Source organism: Mus pahari, chromosome 9 (assembly GCF_900095145.1).
Source record: "Mus pahari chromosome 9, PAHARI_EIJ_v1.1, whole genome shotgun sequence".
NCBI classification, from domain to species: domain Eukaryota; kingdom Metazoa; phylum Chordata; class Mammalia; order Rodentia; family Muridae; genus Mus; species Mus pahari.
The window spans coordinates 39,837,448-39,864,306 of record NC_034598.1 but is presented as its reverse complement, the minus strand read 5'-3'; the positions used below and the strand labels follow the sequence as shown (position 1 = coordinate 39,864,306).

At 50.1% G+C, this 26,859-nt stretch overlaps 1 protein-coding gene across 1 annotated transcript in view; it reads right to left on the bottom strand.

The window, feature by feature from the left end:
• Positions 1-26,859, bottom strand: part of Bcr (BCR activator of RhoGEF and GTPase) — a 122,169-nt gene that overhangs the window by 22,116 nt on the left and 73,194 nt on the right. The window contains exons 5-12 of the mRNA XM_021205482.2: positions 24,135-24,242; positions 19,610-19,670; positions 16,305-16,357; positions 13,960-14,100; positions 5,323-5,444; positions 4,239-4,407; positions 1,313-1,432; positions 428-503 (exon numbers count right to left, since the gene is read on the bottom strand). Of these exons, the coding sequence (XP_021061141.1) occupies positions 428-503; positions 1,313-1,432; positions 4,239-4,407; positions 5,323-5,444; positions 13,960-14,100; positions 16,305-16,357; positions 19,610-19,670; positions 24,135-24,242 (850 nt within the window). The remainder of the gene's footprint in view (positions 1-427; positions 504-1,312; positions 1,433-4,238; positions 4,408-5,322; positions 5,445-13,959; positions 14,101-16,304; positions 16,358-19,609; positions 19,671-24,134; positions 24,243-26,859) is intronic.

The window sequence follows — 26,859 nt, the reverse complement described above, 5'->3', positions numbered from 1 at the left end:
TACTAGCTGGTTTTGTGTCAACTAAACACAAGCTGGAGTTATCACGGAGAAAGGAGCCTCCCTTGAGGAAATGCCTCCATGAGATCCAGCTACAAGGCATTTTCTCAATTAGTGATCAAGGCTGGCAGGGCCCACTGTGGGTGGTGCCATCCCTGGGCTGGTAGTCTTGGGTTCTATAAGAAAGCAAGCTGAGCAAGCCACGGGGAGCAAGCCAGTAAAGAGCATCCCTCCATGGCCTCTGCATCAGCTCCTGCTCCCTGGCCTGCTTGAGTTCCAGTCCTGACTTCCTTTGGTGATGAAGAACAACGTGGAAGTGTAAGCTGAGTTAACCCTTTCCTCCCCAGCTTGCTTCTCGGTCATGGTGTTTTGTGCAGGAAGAGAACACCCGACTAAGACACCGGGTTCTCCAGGTACAGGGAAAACTCACATTTCTTCTGCTGCTCGCGGATGCTTTCTCTCCACTCCGCTCGCTCATAGTCAGAGGAAATAAGGAATGTGTAACTCTGTGGTGAGCAAAGAGAAGAGCATGCCCCAGTTATCTCCAAGTCTGGCTGGATCGATACTTGGAGAACCCAGGGGGCAGTCCGAGGAGACACACGTCAGCTGCCTGAGTCCAGGTGTGCTCATAGCCAAGCCGGTCATTTTGTACACTCTACTGTACTGACTGTACTTGGGGTGATGGGACCCAAATCTAGTATGGTCTGTGTCCAGCATAGGCTTTACTTGAAATGTCTGGGTCAGGGGATGACTCTGGCAGAGGGGGGACAGCTGAAGGATATGGAGGGGTTACGAGGCAGTTCTTTAAGATGAGGGCTGACGGCCATCCAACCTCTGCATCCAATCGGGAAGAAGACAAGACAAGGTTCTATAAAGTCTGTCACCTGTCTCCCCTGCCGTGTGCTAAAGAAGAAGTCATCCTATGTGTTCACAAGTACATATGGTGCTGTGGAGGGAGAGGCTTGGGCTACAGATGGCCTCAGACGGGTAGAGAATGTCAATGACCCTAGAGTTACCACATAGTTCTTGTACTCAAGGTCACATTTGTGAACACGTGTACGCTGCCTGCCCTATTCCCTCCCTGGAGCCCTTGCCACTTCCCAGCTGTAGGAGCCGAGTCAGCTGCTATGGAGACTATAAGCCCAAAGCACCATCAGAGGGATGTGTGCCCGCAAGGGACATGTGACATTCCGCGGTGATCTCTTTCCGGACGGACGGGGATGCTCCCCTGTGCTGAAGAACAGCTGTTGCAAAGGCACACAAGAGCTGGGGACGGAAGGCAGCTGGGTGAGTCTGGACTGCGGCTGGTACTCACCTTGCCGTTGCGACTGTGAACCCGGAAGGCCATGCTGGGGGACATTAACAGCAACAGTGACTCCTGCTCTGACAGCTTCTTCCTCAGCCTCTCCATGACCTTGCTGCCCTTGTTTGCTCTCTGTGGAGAGAGAACAGCCCTGCCTTTTCATCTGGAACCAATGTCACCTGCTCCCCCTCAGTTGTGGCCCACTGCTCTCCACCTTTAACCCGGGACTCATGTGACACAGAAATCCCATCTGCCTGTTCATACGGCCCAGGACCTTTCTTTCTCGGCTGTTGCTGGTGCCCATTAGGGGATGTGAATAGCCTTTTCCTTAGGGTGGAGCCCCAGGACAAACTAGGGATGTGCTCGTTTAGGCCCTATCTGAAGGAGTCAGGTCGCCTTATAAAAGCAGAGGAGGCCTTCAGTTTTTTCAAAACCTGGACAATATTTAGGAGTGAGTAGGAGCTAGGGGACCTTCTGCCTGCTCCCTGACTTGATCACATTAACATCAGGCCCCTGGGATGTTGGGTGGAAAGGAGAGGATCCTAGTGCATTAAGATGAACATCATCATGGTTCTACTAGCTAGCTGGTTTTATGTGTCAACCTGACTCAAGCTGGAGTTATCACACAAAAAGGAGCTTCCGTTGAGGAAATGCCTCCATGAGATCCAGCTGCAAGGCATTTTTTCAATTAGTGATCTAGAGTGGAGGGCCCATTGTGGGTGGTGCCATCCCTGAGCTGGTAGTCTTGGGTTCTATAAGGAAGCAGGCTGAGCAAGGCAGGGGAAGCAAGACAGTAAGGAACTTCCCTCCATGGCCTCTGCATCAGCTCCTGCTTCCTGACCTGCTTGAGTTCCAGTCCTGACTTCCTTTGGTGAGGAACAGCAATGTGGAAGTGTAAGCTGAATAAACCCTTTCCTTCCCAACTTGCTTCTCGGTGATGGTTTTAGAAAGAATAGAGGGGCTGGTGAGATGGCTCAGTGGGTAAGAGCACCCGACTGCTCTTCCAAAGGTCCGGAGTTCAAATCCCAGCAACCACATGGTGGCTCATAACCATCCCTAACAAGATCTGACTCCCTCTTCTGGAGTGTCTGAAGACAGCTATAGTGTACTTACATATAATAAATAAATAAATCTTAAAAAAAAAAAAAAAAGAAAGAAAGAAAGAATAGAAACCCCGACCAAGACAAATAAAAACCTCTCCCTGTCCTGAGCTGTGTGGAGCCTCCCTGAAACCACTATACCCTGCAAAGAAGACCATGGCCTCTCATAAGCTAGTGCCCCAACCCCAATTCCCAGAGGATGAGCAGGATGTGAGAGAGAAATGCTCATCAGCAGGCAGCAGGGCCTAGGAGCCTGAGGACCCAGCAGTGGTCTGCTCGGAGACACTCTACTACAGAAACCATGAATAAATGACCAATTATCTACTGTGGTCTTGGGTCTCCCTTTCTGAAACTAGGGGGTTTTTGCTACACGCTGCTAAATGTGCTACGCTTGCTGTGTGGCAATGGAGGAAGGGGCATGCAGCCTGTCCTGCTGCCATACCTCACCAGGGATTGAGGGAGCATCCCTGAGCTGAGGCCAATCTTCTGAAGACACTGCTCATTTGTGGCTAACGCCAGGCCCCCACTCTGGCCTGGATTAACCCCAGATTCTAGGGGTTCTCATTCTCACTCTTTACCTCTAAAACTTCTAAACGTTTTCCAGAAAAAAAAAAAATTCAAGGGCCTGTGATCCAAAGCAGCTGGAAGGGCCACACTCTTCAGCCTCTCATCCCAGACTGCTAGTCCGCCACAGCTTAAGTGGGATGCCACTAAGTGGCTATCCACATCTCCCTGGAGACTGCCCGAGGATCAGCATGGCAAACCCCCAAAGCTCCAGAGACAAGGACTTGGAGGTGTGACAGCACAAGGCCACACCCTGGAGGCCCCTCTCCTGCCTAAGAATCCAGGCTCTTGGCTTTTCCAACTCCTCTTAGGCAAAGCATTCAAAAACACTTGCATGCAAACACAAATCAATCCATACCCCGTTCCCTATACAATGCTGGGTGAACAAGGTGAAATGGCACACACATCTGAAATTCCAAATATGGAGGAGGATGAGGTAAGAGGACTGCATAGGGTCAGGACACTAGCCAGGACAACTCAGCAAGACCTCATAGAACACAAAAACAAGAGCATGCTTCTGTTGTCCTGAGCGTGCACCCTTTCTCTGCCTGACGTTTTTTCATTTCGACTTGATGTGACTTGGGGTTGGGGGTGGGAAAATGGTCCTCCCACTGTGTATACCTTTCTTGTTCAGGATCTGTGAGTAATAACCTTCCAGCTTGTTTCCTATTGGGGCAATATATTAAATTTACATCTTCCATGAGAAACATCAGAGCCAACCCTAGGCCAGGTTTTCTTGGGGTGCAAGGACGGGGCAGAGGAAAAAGATGAGAAGGTGGGAAAGAAGAGGTATAAAGTTCAGCTCTTAACATCTGAGTGATGGAGAGGCAGGCGTAAACTGGCCTTGGGTCAGACAGGAACCAGAGGTCACCCAGGAGTGCAAACAAACCTCTGGGGCAAGTGTCTCTGGTTACAAGTCAGGCACCTGGATATCAGGCAGTTTTACAGACAAGGCAAGCATCCTATAACAGGACTCTGTGGGCACCATCACCAGTAAGTCTCATTTCCCATTGGGGCTGGCTTGCTAGTGACTTTGGTATGAGAGTTCGAATTTAGTTGGAGGCTCTCAAAACAACCAGAGTCCATCTAGGAATCCCATGGATAAGTACTCTGGGAGCTGGGAACTCTCAAGGGTCCCAGCAGGTCCTGGAGACCAGCTATGGGGCTAGATGCTTGGCTCGGACCGAGGAAGCACCTGTGTGGTGTGCACATGAGGGCCTGCTGTGCCCTCAGACTACACAGAACCTGGTACGCGCTCTTCCAGATGGTCGCACCTTCTCTCGTTGAATGTCACTCTTGATTTGGGAGATTTTGATCTTCAAGGCATCCAGTTCCTCATCTGGTACCAGAGGGATGTTGGGTAGTGCCTCCAATTCGTCCACCATCTGGAAGCTGAGGTCCGTGAGCGGAATGTACCATTTACAGTCATATTGCTGGGTTTTGCTGGGGTGGAGAGGGAGCAGAACATTAACAGACTGACATTTCCTTCGCTAACATTACTGCTTTTGAGGGCTCTTTACCTGGCTTAGAAACTCGGCACACATCTCACATAACAAGCTAGGTTGAGGCTGACCGACAGCAGGCATTGGTGGCCCCAGTTTTGGACAGGGTAGGACACAAGTTCAGAACCATAGAGTTTGAAAGGCTGTGATATACCTGTTAGAAATCACTTCACTTGACTGACAGGGTGAAAGTCCCCTTCTGAGTGGATTGATTTAAGTTCATTTGCACAAAGTCAGTAAAAAATGTGTATGGGATTCCACTGTGTTCTGGTGTGTTCTAACATGATTGTCTTGGCACCATTCTAACCTGGTGTATCCTGGGCAAATCTCTGGTGGTGGTGGTAGTGGGGTGCGAGTGTGTGCATGTGTGTGTCTATTCTGGGCAATTCACTGGTGGTATGTATAAAACTTAGGAGGCATCACCACTTAGACAGAAATGCAGATCCCTCCTAGTGATTGCCTGCTGACAGGGAGGGCTCCTGCTCCAGCCCTGCAGCTCCAGACACTCTTTTAAGATGATATATGAAAAGAGCTTCCTCCAACAACATAGGAGTCATAACCTTGTCTGCCCCTCATTACAGGAGGCAAAGACAAGTCACCGGCCCTGACATCTCCAGATGGTTAGTGACAGCGCTGACTTTGAGTTTGGCTTCTTATATAGACGGAAACAATGTAAGGAGCAAGAGGTCTGGCAATGTTGTTATTCACAGAAACCCACCCTCCCCAGCATTGTAGCAAGGGACCAGGCAGCTACAGATGGAAACAATGTAAGAGGTGGGAGGTCTGGCCACACTGTTACTCACATCTGTCAGAAAGCCGCCCTCCTGAGGCACAGGGCACAGCTACCATCACTCACCCTCCACTCTGCTTCTTCAGCTTGGTGCAGAGAAGCAGGTCAGTGAACAGGAAGATGTGACGCAGCTTGCGGGCCCCCTCCACCAGCTCCACCATAAAGCTGTCCTTCAGCAGCTGCCGGTGCTACGGGCACAATGTGGACAGGGGGCAAGTCAGGGTGATGTGCTGGGAAGGGGGATCCTGGGCTCTCTAGGCTCAGCAGGATGTACATTAACTTACTTATTCTCTCCCTCCCTTCCTTTCTCCCTCCCCCTCCCTCCCCCCTCTCTCTCCCTTCCTTCCTTCCTTCCTTCCTCTTTCGCTTTCAAAAAAGATTTTTTATTATTATAAAAAAGTACACTGTTGCTGTCTTCAGACACATCAGATCTCATTACGGGTAGTTGTGAGCCACCGTGTGGTTGCTGGGATTTGAACTCAGGACCTTCAGAAGAGCAGTCAGTGCTCAAGCCTGCTGAGCCATCTCACCAGCCCACAGTAACTTTCTAAAATGTTCTATTTATCTTATTTGCTTGCTAATAGATGCAGCTGCTGGCATCTCTTTTGTCCAGCCAATTATTCCGAGCCCTTCCTAGATGCTTGGTCCACAGAAGAGCACCAGAGGATGGGGCAGAGACAGATATCACTTTGGGGTGACCAGTGCCTCCTGAGGCGCTGGTCTGAGATCAGCCACACAGAAGGGGTGCTCCTGTCAAGGGACTGTTCCCAGGCACACACAGTGCTCCAGGGACTGCCTGGGTAGACTTTCAGTAAGTAGTGAGAAGGTGGACCCAGGGATTCTTTGAGAAGAGGCAGTGCTGAGGGCATGGGCTGAGTCTAATGCTGAAGGCTTCAAGAAGCTGTGGGCCTGTGTCTGGACCCTATCTTTGATCCCTACCCAGACAGACACCTGTTGCCTAAGTACAAAGCCAACAGAACAGGTGGGCAGCACAGGGTGTGTGACACAGGTGGGCAGGTCCTAGGACAAGGATAAGGATATGAAGAGTGTCTCCCTGCAGGTCCTGAGTCTTCTCTACCTCAACAGTCCACCTGAGAGCCATGGGTCAGTCCACCTCATGTGTATAGCCCAAGATGTAGCTAAGTAGGCACAATAAGGTAAGTCATCAATGTACTAAAACAACTTCAGACATCTCATGTGCCATGCAGAAGACAGCGGTAGGATGAGGTACTGCTACTGTGAGCCACCCCTATGCCCAATTCAAAGATAAGAAAATGGCCCCGAAAGGCCATCCCAAGGCAGCACTGCATACAGCAGCATGCTCAGTGACCTCAGGAGCTCACAGGCCCAGGGAAGCACCTGGCTTCAGGAAGGCTTTCTAGAGGCCGATTGCTCTCCCTGCTGCCTGGGAAGGATCTGTAGGGCAGATGTTGACAACGAAGTGCACAAAAGCCTGTTGCCTACCCCAGCCTGAGGTGTAGCTGCACCCCACGGCCCCCGAGGAGCAGGTTGTTCCCTGCCCTCATCACCATGGACTGGGGCTGTGCAGTGCGCCCAGTGATCCCCCTGTGCCTGTGGTTTCCATCGCTATAAGACCTACTTCCCACGCTCTGTAGGAAAAGAATTTAGAACCTGGTACAGCCTGGATGGGGCCCCTGCCATCCCCTCCATGGAGAAATGGTGACATGTCACCAACACAGGTAGCTCAGCTCATCATGGCTGCCTGATTGCTTGCACAAGACACCAAGTATTTTCTATAGACCGGTGTCCATGTGGAAGGACAGGAAGGTGACCAGCACATTAAGACCATGACTCCCTCCCTCTCTCTCACACACACCTCCACAGGGCGGAAGGCTTTCTGGGTGAGAGTAGCTATAAGATTCAAGAAACCATATCCGTGCATTTGTCTTTGGGGTTGAGAGCCTAGCCTTTAGCCGCTGAGCTATCTCCCCGGCGCAACACTATACACACGTAGAACTGTGTGAGGCTGGCGGGCAGATTCTAGAGACTGGGTATCTAGGTTTTTAGGTCAGTGGTAGGGATACAGGAGGTCACTAAGGCACCAACATCAGCCCGGGAATGACTGTATGGCTGCTTCCTCAGTAAGGACACAGAAGTGGGTCTCTAGACCACGAGGTGGCAGTCTTTTCTCTATACAAAGTAACTGAACTTTTTGTAATAACCAGCAGAGGGAATCCTAAGATCAGCCTAGAAGCTGTGGGTCAGTAATGTTCAGAGGAGAGTCCCCCTGGCACCGAATGCTCTCTCAATGGCATGCCCATTTAAGAGGTTCTAAGAGGCAGACTTAGCTTGGTCCTGGCAAGTACTTTTGATATCTCAACGGTTCCTAAATCCCTCTCTCCAGCTTTGTCACGGGGTCCTTAAGTACTTCCCAGCCAGCCCCTCCCCCCCTGCTACCCCGGCCCTCAGTCTGAGAAAGCTATTCTAGGAGTGTATAAGTCACTGACTGTGAGAAAGAATGTGGGACCTTGCTTCTGAACCCCAGGGCATGCGCAGTTCCACCCCAACAGGACATCCAGCAGCCAGGGAGAAAGGCCATGCAGCCTTGGGACAGCAGGTGGGGTCCCAAACATTAACAACAACCCACCCAAGAAGGGAGGCCGGGAATCAGAATGGAGGGGTCAGAGGGTGAAGAGGGAGACAGGGAAGTCCCCAGTCCTATAGGATGGGGACTGTCTCGGGCATGGAGGATGGAGTCTTAAGTCTGGCAGCAGTTTGCCTTGCTTTATGGTCAAGATCCCTGACTTCGGGAAATATTCCTCCTCCATAGCTCAGGAGGTCAGCCAGGCCAGGCTCAACGCTGCTCTGAGCCTAGCTCCATCTATAGTGCCGGAAGTGGCTAAGATGGTCTCACTTCTATTGTCCTCTCTTTCTTTCCCCCTGGGAAGCAGCTGCAGGGAAGGGGAGAGACAGGTCCAGGACAGATACTCCAGTGAGGAATTTGTGATGAAGCAATAGCAAGGGTAGGTGGGGACCCACATAACTCTGTACAGAGAGCCTCAAGGCCCTGCCTTGTCCCTCTGACCATTAACTAAGAAACTTCCTCCTCCACTTCGGAGTCATCATCACCTGTGCAGCCTCCTCCGTCCCCTCCCTGGGACCCTGGCTCCTGCGTAGACTCTGGTCAGTCAGGTCTGACTGGGCCAGCTCACATGGCATCAATGGGCAGTTCAGGCTCAGTCTCTGTCTGCCCAGGAGACACCTGACTCAGAAGTGCTCATCAGCCTGGTAGGCCCAGAAGCACAGAGTATTCAGCCATGGCTTCCTGTCCAGCCTGCTTTCTCCAGGGCACATGGGAAAGGTCAAGGCAAAGCCACCTTGGCTGGCAGCCTCAACAGTGTGCTAAAAATTAATCAGGCCAACCGGTTAGGAAAAGCTGTTGACACAGAGTCTCAAACAGTAGAGCCCCCAACCCCAACCCTGTACCAATACAGAGCTAAAGGACAGACAGACAGCCCAGGACTTTGCTGGACCCAGATCTAGAGTCCGTAACTCAGAGGGGCTGGTTGGCTGAAATGGCCTGAGTGTGCGCATGAGGGAAGAAGGAGGGAGAGACCCAGTGATGTGTGCATGTTCCTGTGTGTGAGAGACTGTTGGTATGTGTGTTGGCATTCCTTCTAGGCTCCGTCCCAGTTACCAGGCAACAGCCAGGTGTGCCTGACTCACTCACTATAAAAGGGGCTGCTTGCCCCCTCCTCACTCTCTTCTCTTGCTCTCCCCTCCCCCGCCCCAGTCTCTTCTCTCCCCATTCCCCTCCCCACCTCCACATACTCATGGCAGGCCTCTACTTCCCTCCCCCTCCCCTCTCTCTCTCTGTCCCTACTGCCCCATCAACTCCTCTCCCCGTGCTCCAAATAAACTCTATTCTATACTATATCTTCTGTCATACCTCAGGGGGAAGGGATGCCTCAGCAGAGGGACCCCCTTCCTCCTCACCATACTACACCTCCACCAAACATTCCCATTCTTCTTTTTCTTCTTTATAAAACACAACAATGTGGGCCCTGCTTTCTCTGTGTGGTGTGTTGGCAGGGGACCCAAGGCCGCTGTCTGCGTCCCCATGTCGTGGGGCAGAGCAATGGATGATGATATGTATGTGTGTGTGTGTGTGTGTGTGTGTGTGTGTGTGTGTGTTTTATGTGGAGGGGGTACTACTCCCTAGGCATTCCTCTATGTTCACGTAGGAATTACTAGCTACAAGGGACATCAGTGCCTGCCACTTAAGCAGTGATGTGGCCAGGCACCCTGGGAGTGAGAGGGGACCCAGGATTCCTTCCTGCCCACCCAGGGCCTCCCACTCTGTGGACATAACGTACACACCCTCTCTCTCCTTGCTGCACTATGGTTACTTCATCTCAGCCTCAGGTTCTGTCAGGCTGGGTGGCTGGGGCAGGGGCTGAACTGTAACTCAATGATGAAGGGCTTGCCTGGGACAAACAAGGCCCTGGGTTCTGAGTTAGTGCCACAGACAGAAGTAAAGAGGGAAAGACCTGCTTGGTGGCATTTTTTTGTGGGGGCGGGGGGAAAGATTAAATGAAACAACATACCCACAGGACCTCACAGGGGCTACTGGGCACCATTTGCTGGTCGAAAACACAAAATTGAAGCATTTCTTATGCCAACATGGAATTCTGTGGGGCTTTTGTGGTACTGAGGACTGAGCCAAGGGCTCTTGTGTCTTCTGATATTGAGGTACACTTACAGTTCTGGTCCTTCTGCTTGGGCTGTGGGCTCTGTGTCCCAATTCACGACAGCAAGCAGCACTGCGTACCACTCAGGGCACCTCTGCTAGGGGGTCTCACCTCTGCTCACCACCCACTCCTTAATACCTCTTGCAAATGGGTTTGACTTTCCCAGCTATAGGGTCTAGGGTTTCAAGCATGATAGGAAAAAGTACTCTACCACTGATATATTGATCTATAGATATACATATAGATATCTATTATCTATATATCCTTAATCCCCCAACTCTTTTTAAGCATCAGGAAAGCCTAGCGTTCTTCCCTACCTAAGCTCCTCTGCCTCCCTCCCTCCCTCGGCCTTCCCTGGCACTATTCCTCTGGCTTCCCTCCTTCTTAAAGCACCTTCTGAACCCACTGCCCCACTGCCTGCCTCCCTCCACAAGGGGCCTCTAGGATCCCAGGCAGAGAACTGAGATTATTCAAATCTCTTGCAAAGCCCCAGCTGCAGACCTCAAAGGCAACAACCACTCGGAGGAAATTACCCAGCAGCAGGGATCTAGTTATCTAACTGTGAAGTTAATTCGGATAAACAAGTGTGCACCCACCCACCAGCTCCCAGGGCTAGGGCCTGGAAGGAAAATGTGTCTGCAAGATCCTCCAATCCAGAAGCTGAGAGGAGTGCCCTGACTCCCCATCTTGGGTAGCTCCTGGTGAATTGGGGCAAGGATTCTGGCCTGCCTGCCAGAGGCTGCTGGCCTCTGTTCAGTTTGGAAACTACCTCTACCGCTGCCTAGACACTTCCATAAAAGGGCCAGCTCCGGAGCCAGGAGACTCGGTTAAAAAGCATGAAGGGATCACAGCAGCCTGACTAGAGATCAGGTGCTGCCCAGGGCTCACACCTGGGTCTCTCTACAATGTCCTGACTCTCCCCACTGGGAGGCTTACAGGTTCTTTCCTGGCTGGTGGCATTTAGGGTGGTCTGCACTATCTTCAACAAAGATGGCATCTCCAACATCACCACGTCCGTTTCATACTATCTGCATGAGAGTATGAAACCCTTTCAGCTTCACCGAGGCCCAGTGGAGGGTCGCTGCCGTTAGAGAGCACAGACGCCCATGCCACGGGTAAGTAGTGGGTGAGGATCGACGTGGGGTTGGCAGGTGGTCCTCCTGGCACCTGTACTGCAGCATCAAGCACTGTGTTGCTGGAAGGATACTGAGGAAGATGCTGAGAATCCTGTATGCCTGGGGACCAGGAGGCAAAAGTATAATTACCTGTCTGCCACCCTGGCTTAGTAAGCCCCGAGATACTGATGGACAGAGCTGGATGAAGGGGTGTTAAGTCAGAACTGCAAACTTCCAGAGCCTATAAGACTGGTCCTTTCTCCCTCTACCCTCTGCAGGTACAGGCTCCAGTCTTCATAAAGCACTCTGCCCTAACCCTCCAGACCTGTGGACAGATGCAGGAACAGGGGCTTACTGCTAACTACCGGGTGACATCTTGCCTTCCTCAGCTCCTGAGGCAGCTGACTTGAATGCTCTGAATATTTCTTTTTTTTTTTTTTTTTTTTATTTTTTTTTTGAACATGGGTATTTGCAAGTGCCTGGACTGTCCCGATTTTAACTTAATGATATGGGTTCAATGTCATCTTCTCATCTTCCAGTCCCTTTCTCCTCTACAGGGTGGGCATATCAGTTTGGGAATCTCTGAATTTTTTTTTTTTATTATTNTTTGGATTTTTCGAGGCAGGGTTTCTCTGTGTAGCCCTGGCTGTCCTGGAACTCACTCTGTAGACCAGGCTGGCCTCGAACTCAGAAATCGCCTGCCTCTGCCTCCCGAGTGCTGGGATTAAAGGCGTGCGCCACCACGCCCGGCTGAATATTTCTTTTTAAGAGATCCTAAACAGTGAACAGGGATATAGGAGTAGATTTGGTCCCATAGCACCAAATATATTAATATAATAATAATAATATATTAAGGGGCAAGGGAAAAAGGGCCCGAGCATTTGCTTCTCTGGTCAAGCTCTCCTAAATGAACAGTTGGCCAGAGAGAAACAGCACCAGGTGGGATGGGTGACTTCAGCGGGCATCCAATCAATACACGAGATCCTGGCAGATGCAGAGCCATTAGATCTGCAGTTAGAGCAGATGCTGATGGGGAAGCTGTGGGCTCTGCTCTTATCCAGTGGCCTTAGGTGAGAACTGGGTACAAGGCCCAATGAACTCCGGATGAGACCTGCTTCCCAGGTCCCGTGGGTACTGAACAACCAAGTGGGAAACTGCTCCAGTCAACACTTTTCCCCCGGAGGTTAGAAAAGCTTGGGTCCCACTTGTGCTCTCAGTGGGCTTAATGACAGCTGAGGAGCAGATGGCGCAGGGCTGGAGTGCTGCCACTGACTGTTCTCTCCATAGGTCATGCGACTGTGAGGCTCAGGGAGCCAAGCGGTGCCCCTACCCTACTGTAGAGATGTAGAGACAAGGAACAGGTAGAGAAGGGTGTGGCTGTGAGTGCTGGGATGCTCAGAGAAGCCCTCAGGATACTGGGATGGAGCCCGAGTTGGTTTTAACCGAAGCCTGGACGGGTCTGGTGAATGGAACTGAAGGGTGGTTCCTTCCTCCTCCTCAGCTTCAACTGGCCCACTGAGAGAAATGTGACCAGGCACCTCACTCATAATTAAGCCCAGTTAGACTGTGTAGCTGAAAGCAAGTGCTTTCAACTCAACATGTAGAGCAGTGAGCGATTCCCAGAAAAGCACATGGAGGATGTGATGGTTTGTATATGCTTGGCTCAGGGAGTGGCAGGATTAAAAAGTGTGGCCCTGTTGGAGTGGGCGTGGCCTTGTAGGAGTGGGTGTGGCCTTGTTGGGATGGGTGTGGCCTTGTTGGAGTAGGTGTTTCACTGTGGGTATGGGCTATAAGACTCTCATTCTAGCTGCCTGGAAGCTACTATTCTGCTAGCAGTCTTCAGATGAAGATGCTCCTGCGCCACGCCTGCCTGGATGCTTCCATGCTCCCGCCTTGATGATAATGGACTGAACCTCTGAACCTGTAAGCCAGCCCCAATGCAATGTTGTTCTTGTAAGAGTTGCCTTGGTCATGGTGTCTGTTCACAGCAATGAAACCTTAACTAAGACAGAGGACAAGACAAGAGCAGCCTGCCTGTCAACGTACTGACAGAGGAAGGAAAAGTCACCCAGCTGGTGAGCCAGAAGAGGAAGAAGTGGTTCCCAGAGGCAACCGCAGCCAGTCACATGACCTTTCTGTGCCCTGTCTAAGCCTGGGAGTCCTGCCTATGCACGGGAGAGACGACAGGGCAGCTATCTCCCTACCTTTACCACCACCTCTGACAAAGGGAGTTCATCTGAGATTGCAGCTCCCTACCCTGTACTTCTGTGGAACTCACCAGACGCCACCCAACTGAAAAGGGGCCCAGCCCATTACTCCTCCCTCAAAGGTGGCAAGAACACAGGCCAAGGGCAGCTTACCAACGACACATGGGAAGAGAATCACCATCAGTGGATGTTGTGAGGAAAAGGGGAGAAAAAAGTTTCTGGGCTGAAGACCTCAACTTCCTTAGCTAGACCCATGCCCCTAAACTGTGGATCCTTCCCTTTGTCATTAAAACCTTACATCTAGTGTTCAGAGTGTTCCAAGAAAAGAACACCAGGAGGAAGTGGCAGGTTCCCGGCAAACAACATGCTATTCTCCTGTTCACTGTTGCCTTAGACGGGGACCTGAGCTCACCAGGTCACATTCTATCAATGAGGAGAACAGTGAGCTGCTTTGTTCCAGTATAAGGAGGGAGGAGATGGAGCGAGGGGCTAGGTCAGAGGCTGCCGTGGCCATGCAGTACGGGATCACCCTTTCGACTTTACCCCGATATCCTGCATACATGACTATGCTCTACTCTGCAGAGTCACGGATTCCCCAGGGACAGCACATGTCCTGTGCTGTGCCTGAGTCTGAGGCTGCCCTGTGTCCCCCCCACCAGCCACACTCACCTCTCCTTTTTTCACCGTCATGGACTGCCGGCGGGGCGTGATCTCCTCGTTGATGCTGGACAGGAAGTTCTGAGAGATGCGGAGGGCGTCTTGCAGCAGGGAATGGTCGGGATGGCTGGATGGGGTGTGTTTTAGCAAGTCCTGCCCCGGGTGGAAAGACTAGAGTTACTCAGAACAGGACTGGCACAGACCACTGTGTGAAACCATCCAGTCACATGGAGTGCAGCTCAGAGCTGCAGGCCCACTGTTCTAAGAGCACCTCAGTGAGCTCCATCTTGGAAGCCGGCCTCCACCCCAGTGGCGTGCCCACGAGTTCAGTAAGAAGGAACTATCATTATAAAGACCTAGGGCAGGGTTTCTGGCCCGTGGTATTATTAACACTGGGGCTAGATGAATGCTTTATTATAGTGGAATAAAAAGGGCTGTCCGGTGTGGCACAGACATTTGGCGCTGCTGCAGGCCACCATGTGCACTAGATGCCTGTAACACCCTCATTTTCAACTGTGATGGCCAAATGTCTTCGGCCACTGATGCTGGTATCCTGAAGGCAGAACTGGTTATGGCCCAGAACTCCTGGCCTAGACAAGGCTGGGAGAAAGGCCCTAGTTCCTCCAGGTTCCCCTTCCCTCAGATGAGCGCCAGTCCTTCTTCCCAATCAGACAGAAATAGCACTGATTTACAGGCTACCAGGGCAGTTTTGTTCCTGCCCGTGGTAAGCTGCTCCCTGATTCAGAGAACCCCCTCCCCTTCGCCAACTTCCAATCCTAACTACAAAGAGAACCTGGAGATACTGCGTAGGTCCACCTCTCCTCACATCCCTCCTAGGCAGCTGTTTTTCCTACCAGGATTCTGTGTTACACAAATGCCCAATGTCTGGACCAATCATGGCCATTGGTAGATGACAGTATCACAGAGTCAAGCGGATAGGCTACCTGGCCAGGACCTCTGAATTGTTACTATTTCACAATCCTAGAATCATCTAGAAAGCAAGCCTTCATGAGGAGTTGTCTAGACCAGGATCGCTTGTAGGCACACCTGTGGGGAAAGTATCTTAATTATATGGGAAGACCTGTCCGTTGTGGGTGGTGCCAAACCTAGTCGGGGCATTATAAACTGTGTGAAGTGTGGAGACAGCCAGCTGTCCACAGCATGCACACATTCATCATCTCTCTGCTCTCGACTGTGATGTGACCGGCTGCTTCAAGATCTGTCACCCTGATAGCACCTGTTCGCAGAGCTCAGGGGCATCAGATTACCTTGGAACTGGAGTTACAGGTGACTGTGACTCACCCGATGTGGGGACTAAGAATTAAGCTTAACGTCCTCCAGAGGAGAGCAGTACTTATCCGCTGAGCCATCTCTCCAGTCCCATCCAAAAATTGAAGCAGAGTACGATAAAGAATAATAAAGCTGGCCTTTAATCCCAGCACTCGGGAGGCAGAGGCAGGCAAATTTTTGAGTTCGAGGCTAGCCTGGTCTACAGAGTGAGAGTTCCAGGACAGCCAGGGCTACACAGAGAAACCCTGCCTTGAAAAAAACAAAAAAGAATTTAAAAAAATTAATAAAGCTGGATATGGTACATATATCTCTAAGCCCAGTACTTAGGAGGCTGAGGCAGAGGAACCATGAGTTCAAGGCCAGTTTAGGCTACAGAACAAAAACCCTGGTGCATGATGGGATACTATACAGTTGTTAAAAAAAAAAAAAAAAAGCAAAGCCTAGGCCAAAATGAAACAATAATCTCTATGTTATTAATAGGAAGGAAGTGGTGTGAAAAATTATACTTTCTGAGTAATTGAAAAAGATGTTCACACATTAGTTTACACATAAGCCCTCTAGTGGGGACTCATTAGTAGGAGGGGAACCAAATATTTAGGTAGACTTAGCCAGCATGAGTGCTATTAACCGGGTTTCCCTGGGCAGCTAGGCCGAAGTTGTTTTCTCATTTGGTGTCTCAGTACAGAGCACCTCCTGGTCGTGGGTCTCCTGCTGCACCCTACCCTGTAAGGCTGGGAGTCAACACCAACCACCCTGCCGGTTTCCCAGGAAACCTCCTCTCACATACTTCACTGCGATACAATGTTCCCACTTACAGACCCCTGCGGGTGTGCGATAGGATACTTCTTCCCTGTAGGTCCCAGTGGGGGCACCTGGAGATACTATTACTTCTGTCCCTCGGGGGAGGTTCTGCATTCTCAATAAAGGTGGTAATGAAACAGCTGGGCACAGGTTAGCAGTGGGCAAAAGGCCAGCGTTAACCTTGAGATGGGAGACCTAAGTGAAGGGGCCATCTCTAGCTGGCCTGAGGACAGGGGGAGGACCCAGGCCACCCTGGGAGGACTCACGTGAAGGACTAGTGTGCTCCTCGTCACCCGGTCCACAGGTTTGTAGAGCAGAGCTGTGGAGAGACAGGCAGGGCGAGGAGATATAACCACAGTTGGAGAAAACAAAGTAAACCTGCCTCCTGGTGCTTCAAGGCCAGGAGGAAGGGCAGGTCCACCTCCCCTTTGCAGGGTCATGAGGCCAAACCTGGAGCATCTGTCTGCGGTCCTATAGGCTCTGAGTTCAGGGCTGCTGCTCAGGCCCAAGCCACTGGAAAGGTTCAGTATGGACACATTGCTGCCTAGGATTATTGTCAAGGACGACGGTGAGGGCCCCAATCCTAGCCTGCAGAGGACCAGGATGTGGCTCTCAGAGTCCATGGCTGGACAAATTTTAGGAGCCCAGATCCGACAAGGACAGAAGCCAACTGGGGCACAAATATAGCTCTTGATCTAGTGGGTGCTCTGGGATGGGAACTTACTTGGGGACACACCCAGGCCAGCCTTGGTCATCTTTATTTCTTCTACACAGCAATGAGCATCGTTTATGCAAGCAAAGACACTTAAGGTCTTGCCAAGCACACTTCTTTACATAACTTATATAACTTTCATGGCCACTGCAGGGTACTCACTGTTGTTCCCTGTGTCCCCTACCCCCTGGCTTTTTGGGGTAGTTTTGGTTGTAGCCCAGGCTTGCCTTGAACTCAGAAATCTGCCTGCCTCTGCCTCCTGAGTGCTGGGATTAGAGGCCTGTGCCACCACTGCCCAGCTGCTGTCTCTGTTTGTTTAGACAGGGGAAACTGGGGCTCAGAAGGGCTGAGGTAGGGGGAAGTTCTGGGAAAGAGAAATATGTCCACAGTTCTCTATGAGTGAATATAACTGTTCACACCAGCCTCACTCCCCTTAACACCAGCCTCACTGTTCACACTAGCCTAACTATTCACACCAGCTTATAAGATCAACCAACATCACTCCTCTTCACACCAGCCTTGCTGTTCACACCAGCCTAATTCTTCTTCACACAGGCCTAACTATTCACACTACTCTAACTGTTCACACTGGCCTAACAATCCAATCAAGAAGCAACTTAGTATTTTCTGATTTGTACGGAGGTTGAATGTACGGTCCCAGAATTCATCCCTTGCCTGCCTCTCTACCTGTGTCCCCCTCAGGCCCTTTATGCGATGATGCACTTGCCTCGTTATCTGCTAAGCTGATATGCACTCCCTCTGAAACATGACTGGGCTCTGGCCCTGTGAGTGCGTTAATCTACGCATGGATTATCAAGGAAGCAGCTTGCCACTGATTTGAACTATCTCTGGTACACTTGTCTGCCTTGCTGTGTGATGGCCTATGCTGCCTGGGGACTCTGCAGTCCCCACTGGCAAGGGTGCCCTTACTATATGCAGCTGCCTGACCTTGAACTTCTGGCTGTGAGCCAAATGAACCTTTACATGCGTGTACTTGTATGTATTGAGACTGAGCATGGGGGCTATGCATGCTAAGAAAGCACTATATATAACACCAAGCTATAGTCCCAGACCAAATAAAGTAAGTATTTTTCTTTAAGGCACACTCAACTAAGAGATATGTGGTAGCTCTTACCAATAATCCCACCTCAGAGGAGGCTTAGTCAAGAGGATAGCAGTGAGTTCTAGGCAAGTCTGAACCAGAGTGTGAGACCCTGTCTCAAAAACCAATAAAATAAAACAAAAAACTCAGTGGTTCTACTCAGTTGCAGCATCAAAAACTAGATTATTACATACAAGAGAGGAGAAATACAACCCTCCTTTCGGGGCCAGTGGAGACAACATGATGGTATTCTTAAAAGGGATTATAAGGGGGCTGGAGGGATGGCTCGTCACTTAAGAGTGCAAACTGCTCTTCCAGGGGACCAGGGTTTGCTTCCCAGCACCCACACTGGGAAACTCACAACCACCTGTAACTCCAACACACACACACAGACACACACATACACACTTTGGGGGACTGGAGAAGGGCTCAGTTGTTAAGTAGCACTTCTTGCTCTTCCAAAGGATCCAAGGTCAGATCCCAGCACCCCAAGAGGTGGCCCATAACCATCTGTTAACTCTAGGAATCCAAAGCCTCTGGATACTTATATGTATATATGTATAAGTATACGTATCTGTATAGTTATCTGTATACTTACATGTATACACCAACACAGACATACACATAAAGTGTTGTTGTGGGGCGCATGCAAACACACACACACACACACACACACAATTTTAACCAGTACTAGTGGTATCTAAGAGCTGGAGAGATGGCTCAGTGGCTGAGAGTACTTGCTGTTCTTCCAGAACACCTGGATTGGCTTCCCGGCACCCATGTAACACCTTACATTTGCCTATAACCCCAGCTCCAGGGTTAATGCCCTTTTCCACCTCTGTGGGTACTAGGCGCACATGGTGCACATCATATACATAAAGCAAAAATAATTATTTCTTATAAATTTTACATAGTGTTTTAGGATGGGGCTCTCACTTGCCCAGGTGAGTCCCAAACTTGGAACCCTCCACCTCAGCGTCCTCAGCATCTCAGACTACAGCTGCATGTTCCTGTACCAGACCCAGCAAGCTTTTCAGATAGGGTCTCACTATATATACCAGGCCAGCCTCCAACACACGTTTTTCCTAAGGGGTGTCTCCCGAATGCTGAGACTACAGGTGCTGGTCTTCACAGTGAGACTTTATTAATATATGATTTATTTTTTAATACTGTGTCTATGTGAGCTGCCATGTGGGCCCTGGGTCCTGTCCTCTGAAAGAGCTGTTAAGGCTTTTAACTGCTGAAATAGCTCTCTAGCCCCTTGATATATTTTTAAAGGCACAGATTAATTTATTTTGTGTGTGCGCAGGCATGCCTGCGCACTGGACTTGAGGCACAAGCATGCATGTGGAATTTGGAGGGTAGCTTTTGAGAACTGGCTCTCTCCTACTATGTGGGCCATAGGGATCACATTTCATTAGCCACGGAACCAACCACCTTTACCCATGGCCCCACAGTGAGTGTGGAAGCCCTGTTACCCGAGAATATTCTCCCAGTATCGTCATTAGTGACAGACTTGTCTTGATCTCATCTTTTCTGCCCTGCTGTGACCAAAGCTGACCTCTGCTCCTCCTCCCCCACTGCTTGAAGTCTAACTTCAAGTAGATGAAGTCTACTTGTAAGTAGGCTTCTATAAGGAAGATGAGAGTGGTGACCCAATGAGGTGTAGCATCTGTCTTTCCAGCAATGACTCCTCTGCCGGAAGTGGTCGCCACCACAAAGGCACAAAGAATCGTTCCTCTGCAGAGATAACTCACTTTCCAAAGAGTTCTTGGTAGCTGAGTCCTTGACGTCCTTGTTGCTTCTGGCTCGCAGGTTCTGTGGAGGGAAAGAGGACATGCTCATGCGGAGCGGCAGAAGCAGCTTGGACACAGCCCAACAGAAAGCTTGGACTTCTCTCCCCATAGAGAGACCTTTATGTGTAGTGTGTGTCAGGGAGCCATGCTGAACCACCAAATGAAAACACAGGTCTCGCAGTGACCTGTGAACTAGATGAGCACAAAGGGTACCCCCTGGACCAGAGGTTCTCAACCCATGGGTTGCAACCCCTTTAGAGGTTGAATGAACACACATACTGGCTATAACATGCTAATGGATTGCTTTATTATAAAATGAGCTACTAAGATGGAAAGCAAGGATTGTTAGTGGAATGAAATCAAAGAGGTGTCTCGTTCCATCAGAGGTGGAGAGATGACATTAAAGCATCCCTGTGATGTGTAGTCTCTGGGAGGCAGCTGCTGCATCCTGATGCTAAGCTCCTGAATAAGGCACACCCGCTATATGAACAGGAAGGGCCTCTGGGATCACCCTCCTAATCCTGCACTACAACTAATGTCTTGGGACTGGTATTGCCTAGCTCACCGGAGACAAAGCCTGCTGTGCACTTGGGTACCTTTCCTCAGAGGTTAACAGCCCTTGCACTGGCTGTTCCTGCTCAACAGTTCCCAGAGGATATAAGGAGTTATGGAAGCTAAACATGACTGCAAGGTGCTTCATTGGAGCATGAGAGTGGCCCAAACTCTACACTGTCCTGGACAGTGTAAGGCACAAGGTGCCCTGGCTCAAGGAGACTTAAAGAGTTGAATCACACATCCCCCCCCCCGACTCCCCCTCTCCCCTGACTCCAGAAGGCATCTCTATTGAACTCTCATTTATCATTTGGAGAGCTAGAATCCCACAGAAGCCAGATGGGCATCTCTGGATACCACCTCACACATCGCTCTAGCAACTGGTCTTGGGAAGACTGGCAGACCATTACCTGCCCTGCACTTGTGAGCAACCCTTCAGAGAGCCCTATGCATGAGTACTGACAGTCCCGGGAGGCAGTCCCCACAAGCACATAGCCTACTGCTGTTCCTCCTCCTCCTTCTTTTAAAATGATTTATTTTATTTATGAGTACACTGTAGCTGTTAGACACACCAGAAGAGGGCAGTGGATCCCATTACAAATGGTTGTGAGCCACTATGTGGTTGCTGGGAATTGAACTCAGGACCTCTGGAAGAGCAGTCAGTGCTCTTAACCTCTGAGCCATCTCTCCAGCCCCTGCTCCTGCTTCTTTAAGCTACATTTTACTCTCTTTAGGCAGCTGGCATTTCTGTCTAAATGCGGAGGGCATTTTGGAAACACAGATGGATAATAGAACAGATGTTGTTCACATAGTACAAGAACCACCAAGGCTTGGAGAGAGCCACTGGCCTACACCTTGCATCCCAGTCTTGGACCAAATCCCCACTGCAGCAGGTAGTAGGACCATGTGGACCCCTTCCTAGGGGTTATCCCACCACAGCCTCCTCCATCTTGGGTAAATCTTGTCTGGCTAGACTCAGACTTGGCCACTTAAGTAGAGCCTGCTGTTCAAGAATCCAATATTTTATCTGCCAGGGTCATTTGGGATTTTATAGAAATACTGAAGCTGATAAGGGTATGGGAAGTAGTTAGTTTAATGAAAAAGGCTAAGAAAAGAACAGAAGCCAAGGCCACAGATGTCTAGATCATGAGATAAATGACAAAATATGGAACATGGATCAGGTATGACAGCCAAAGGTTTTCTCTCAGCAAGAGAAACCCAACTCTGTTGAGGTTTGGTCTTTTGCAGTAATGCTAAACACTGGTCCCCAAGGCCTGGTTGTCCCCAGATGAGAGAATCTTTCATATATACAATGGATACTATCTAACCTTGCCTTCCATGTTATCCCTGATTGGTGAATAAAGATGCCTACAGCCTATCACTGGGCAGAAGAGAGATTGGTAGAGTTTAGGTTCTGGGTTTGGGGTCTGAGGAGAACCACTAGGGGAGAGGGAAGAAGCCATGGGGTAGGTGAGCTTGAAAACATGGCCGTGAGGGTTGGCCAACTGGAGTTAAGAGCAGCCCAGATGGAGCACAGCAAGTTATAAGTTGGGGTCATTGATGGGGAAGTAGACATAATAGCACAGTGGGTAGATATCTGCCCAGCTCTAGTGCTAATTAAGGTTGTTATAAATATAAAAGTTGTGGGACTTTTATCTAGGAAATGAATGATCAAATCGGGGTGTGTGCTTTACATTTCTCCTCTTTCTTCGAGCGTGCGTGACTGTGTGTTTCCCCTGTGCTGGTGCTGCTGCTGATCATCCCTCACGCATGCACATATGGAGGCCAGAGGAGAACGCTGAGCGCCTTCCTCCATTGGACACCACCTTATTTAACCACTTGAGACGGGATCTCTCTCGGAACATGAAGTTCTCTACTTGACCAGGTTGGTTGACCAGCGAGGGCTTGCCTGTGCCTTCTAACACCAGGATCACAGGCACACGTGGTCTTAATTGGCTTTTATGGAGGTGCTAGGGTTTCAAACTCAGGGTCCCATGCTTGCGTAATAAATGTTCTTACCCATGAGTCACCTCCCTGCACCTACATTTTCCTCTCTAACACTGCCTTTCTGCATGGAGATCTTTCCTCCCGGACTCCTCGTTTTACAGAAGAAAGAGAAGTCGGTCGGAGCTCCAAGCGAGAAAGTGGGAATTATACAAAGGTGACAACGACAAAATCCTCCAAGAGAGGAAAATGTCACGTGTCTGTCATTGACATTGAAGATATGACGGGGAAGGGAGAAAAACCCTGTGTAGAGGAGAGAGATAGAGACACAGGTGATAAGTGACCTGGCTGTCAGCCTCAAGTGTCCTGTTCATGGTCTCCGTAACTGCTGGCGCTAGAGGCTCACAACACATGGCTTGAGGTTTTAGTCCATTAAGGTTAAATGCAAACAGGGAGAAAGCAACCCTGTGGCCTGGGGTGCTACAGCCTGGAGCTTCCTCTAGTAGAGGTCTATAGGAACAGCAACTTTGAACCCTGGTGCTCAAAGATTGTTGGCAGGAAAGTCACAGAGCAGATGGCTTCTGCGTAGCCTCTAGTGACAAGAAGGCAGAGTAGATACCATTGTGGTGGTTTGAATAAAAATGGCCAATGAAGAGTGGCACCATTAGGAGGTGTGGCCAGGTTGGAGGAAGTGTGTCACTGGGGGCGGGCTTTGAGGTTTCAGATGCTCAAATCAGGCCCAGTCTGTGTGTCTTGTCATCTACCTGTCTGTCTCTCTCCTTGACACCTGTGTATTCAGATGTTGAACTCTCAGCCCCTCTCCAATACCATGTCCGTCTGCACACTGCCATGCTTCCTCCCACAACAATAATGGACTAAACTTCTGAACTATAAGCCAGCCCCCAATGAAATGTTTTCCTTTATAAGAACTGCTGTGGTTGCGATGTCTCTTCACAGCAATAGAAACTCTAACTAAGACTCCCATGATGGGACATAAGGTAGAATTACAATAACGACAGACAAGATAAGGGAACCAGGGAACATGGCTGCTGATGTCTGAATGTGTCCTCCAAAAGCCCATGTGGAAGGAACAGGAAGCCCTACTCCGCATGCTCACAGTGTCTGGAGTTGGGATCTTTGATGTGGCTAGGATTAGATAACGTCACGAAGGTAGACCTTAACTGAGTTAGGCTGCTTGCTCTATCCTGACATGTAACATTCTGTCATGATACAGCAAGACACCCACCAGATGGACCTCACTGTGGTGGTCTGAATATGCTTGGTCCAGGGAGTGACATTATTAGAAGGTGTGGTCTTGTTGGAGTGGGTGTGGCCTTGTTGGAGGAAGTGTGTCATTGTTGGGGTGGGTTTTAAGACCCTTGGTCCTAGCTTCCTGGAAGCCAGCCCTCTCCTGTCTGTCTTTGGATGAAGATGTAGAACTCTCAGCTCCTCCAGCCCCATGCCTGCCTGGATGCTGCCCTGCTCCCATCTTGATGATAATGGACTGAACCTGTGATCCGGTAAGCCAGCCCAATTAAATGCTGTCCTTGTAAGAGTTGCCTAGGTCATGGTGTCTGTTCACAGCAGTAAAACCCTAACCAAAACACTCAATGTGACCTTACTTCTCAGTTTCCAACCCTAGCTGAGTACATTTCTATTCTTTATAAAGTACACAGTCCTGAACACTTTGCAATAGCAATCTAAAACAGATTAAGACATCGGTGAGCCTCTGGAATCAGGCCCTGCCCCTTGGGTAACAGCACTGTTAGGACTGGTCCTATTGAATCACGACTGTGTCCAGTGATGGAGCTGACCCTGCAAACTCTGAGTCAGAGCTGGGGTTCATACCCATCCTTTAATCTGCTCTACTTTGTTCTCCCAACAACCCGTCCCACAACGCATCACGCATCGCATCGAGGGAGTGGGAGGACACAGTGGGAGTCGGCAGTACTCTGGCCTGCACAGCAGCGTCACAGCGCTCGCTCATTACCTCAGAGATTTCTGCAAACTGAGCGTTGGCCTGACAGCACTTCTCTGCGGTTTCCATGGCCACTCCGTAGTTATCCACAAAGGCTCGGTACACACCCAGCTGGCTGGCCTGTGGGGAGGAAGAAGGAGGGGCTGAGACAGAGGTGGGATAGATACCTGCTCCCCCACTGGACTGGGATCTCGAGCATAGCTCTGGAAAAATCCCAGCTATGGCAGACAGCGAGAGGGCTGCAGAAACCTGCTCTTCCATGTTCCTCCTCCCACCCACCTGCTTCACCTCCCCACACACGGAGCACGATCCCCTCTCCTAAAATGACATGTTGAGAAGTGAGTCATAGCCCTGGACAGGTAATGGCTCCCTTTGGAGCGCCTTCCTATTCCTCCCACTCCGCTTGCATAAAGGATGCTGTGAGCTGCAGCTTAAACTTGAGGTGAGCCTCCAGATGAATGCTCCTACGCAGGTGAAATGGAGGAGGCCGCCCTGGCCAGGGTCCATGGAGCCTGGGAACCATGGTGCTAGGCTCATATCTCATCCTGTCAGGCAGGTGAGGAACATGTCTGGCTGACAGGCAAGGGGAACTATTACTGTTAGCTGCCATTCCTAAACCTCACAGGGGGCGCCTGGCTCTCACATACCCAGCAGGTAGAAGGCCTGCCAGCCACAAGGCGAGAGGCATCTGGTGCTTGTCCTTTATTCAATAAAAAGACATCGATAGAGGTTTCCCTCACTGAATTCCTGCTCCCATACACACTCAACTAAGCACAATTTCCATGGGTAGTTGGAAGGATGTGTGGCCTCACCACAATCATCTCTGGGTCTCACATCACTTGGGGGCAGTGAGGGAAAACAACCCAGTCTTCACAAGCAAGAGCATGCGGACCCAGGCAGACATGCTGGCCAGGTCTGAGCCGCCCACAGGCTAGAAACCCGGTGCATTTGCTGTTCCTGGAGCTCTCTTGGGGTTCAGCATACATTTCATTTCCACGAGCATTTGCATTTATATGCTGTGCTGCATGCTTGAATTCCAGACTGTCCTCTACTGAGCAACCGCAAGACTCGGGATACTCCTCCACCCATCTTCCCTTTTATAGGCCACTGGGTGAGGGCCTCCCGGCTGCCAGAGAGGGTCCTGATGGCCTCTCTGGGAAGAGTCTGGAGCATTGCAGCCGAGGACCACTTTTGTGACTTTTCTTTCCTCTTGCCTAAGGGCTTACTTCTTTCAGGCATGATAAATGCTAAAAAATTAATTCTTACATTTTTGGCAACCCGAAACTGGTACTGAATGATAACAGTAAAAACAGAGATTGCCAGTATCTCGTTAGTATGCCATGGGATGGGCACAACAAATCCCTACGGTGGTCATTCTGTACCAAAAAGACAGGAGGAAATGTCTGTCCAACTCAAAGCAGCATGTCCCTTTCAGAAAATGTCAGTTCTAGGAGCTGATACAGATAGATGGAGCCTAGAGACATCATAGCCAAATACATGTAACCCTGGACAGGACTGGATTTTGAATCAGACAGGGACTGGGGGAGAGAATTTCGACTACAAACAAAACCTCATACACTGAGAATGAACTACAGGAAAGGGGCACAGTTGCAATAACTCAGGAGTCCAGGGCTCTAGAGCAGGTGCCAAAGTTGGAATAGGTACAGAGAACCCCTTGGGTCCTAGGACTCCCGAGGGGATGCTGGGCTAGCCTTGCTGTCATCTGAAAGGGTGGAGAGTAGGGCTGTGTATGTCTGTCTGTCCTGGGAAGCCCTCAGCACTCAGCCCAGGGTACACATAAGATGCTCAGCAGACAGACTGGGGATTAACTCTCCCCTGCGGCATCTCATACATGGGGACAGCTGAAGAGCAACACACAAACCAAAAGTGATGTTCTGATTATGTCCCAGCATCCCTTAGTTTTGGAAGACCGGGAAAGAAAAGCCCCTGAGAGGTTTCCGAATACTACTTTAGGGAGAGCGCTGAGTGTGCCGCCCCTTCCCCATATCAGCACTACTTTTTGCATCTCTGAAGGCTTCTGGTTGAGTCTGCTCTGCAAGGTTTAAACTTACTGACACATGGCAAGAAGAGAAAGGGAGAAGAGACCAGAAAGATAAGGAGAGCCAAGAGGACAGCCACACCCTGGACTGGGACCATTGGCCTCCTGCTATATTAACCCTTTACTCAAGATTGAAACATTCCATTCTGCACAAAGCTCCTGGAGTATGAAGGTAAACAACTCAAAACAGATTCAGGAAGTCCCTGAAACGGATGAGATTCACTAGGCCCCCTTCTGCCAAAGTAAACAATAAAAGCTGAGTTTCTCTCAGACAAGCCAAGCTGCAAAGACTTGTTTTGAGACCAGATCCAGATCAGCTGCCTGGAAAAAAAATCAGAAAACAGACAAGCTGCCTGGAAGAGGTTTAGAGCAACTGAGGCACCCTAAAAGGACAATCTGGGAAGGCTGGACAGTGTGTTCCAGGTTCTCAGCTTTTGTGAGCTGTTTGTTACCTGTGCTGGGCTGGCTTTGGTGATGCAGTTGTCACTGAGTCATTTCTGCTGCTCAACCAGACTCTTGTTAATCACCCCAATAAAACTCACTGGTTCACCAAGTTGGACTTTGGTGATATCTAAACTTTGGTTTGTTGTGGGATCCCTATCTAGCACAAGTGAGGCAAATAGGGTGAGTAGGGTATGTGTGTGTGTGTGTGTCTCCCCAGGAAAAGTTATGTCACAC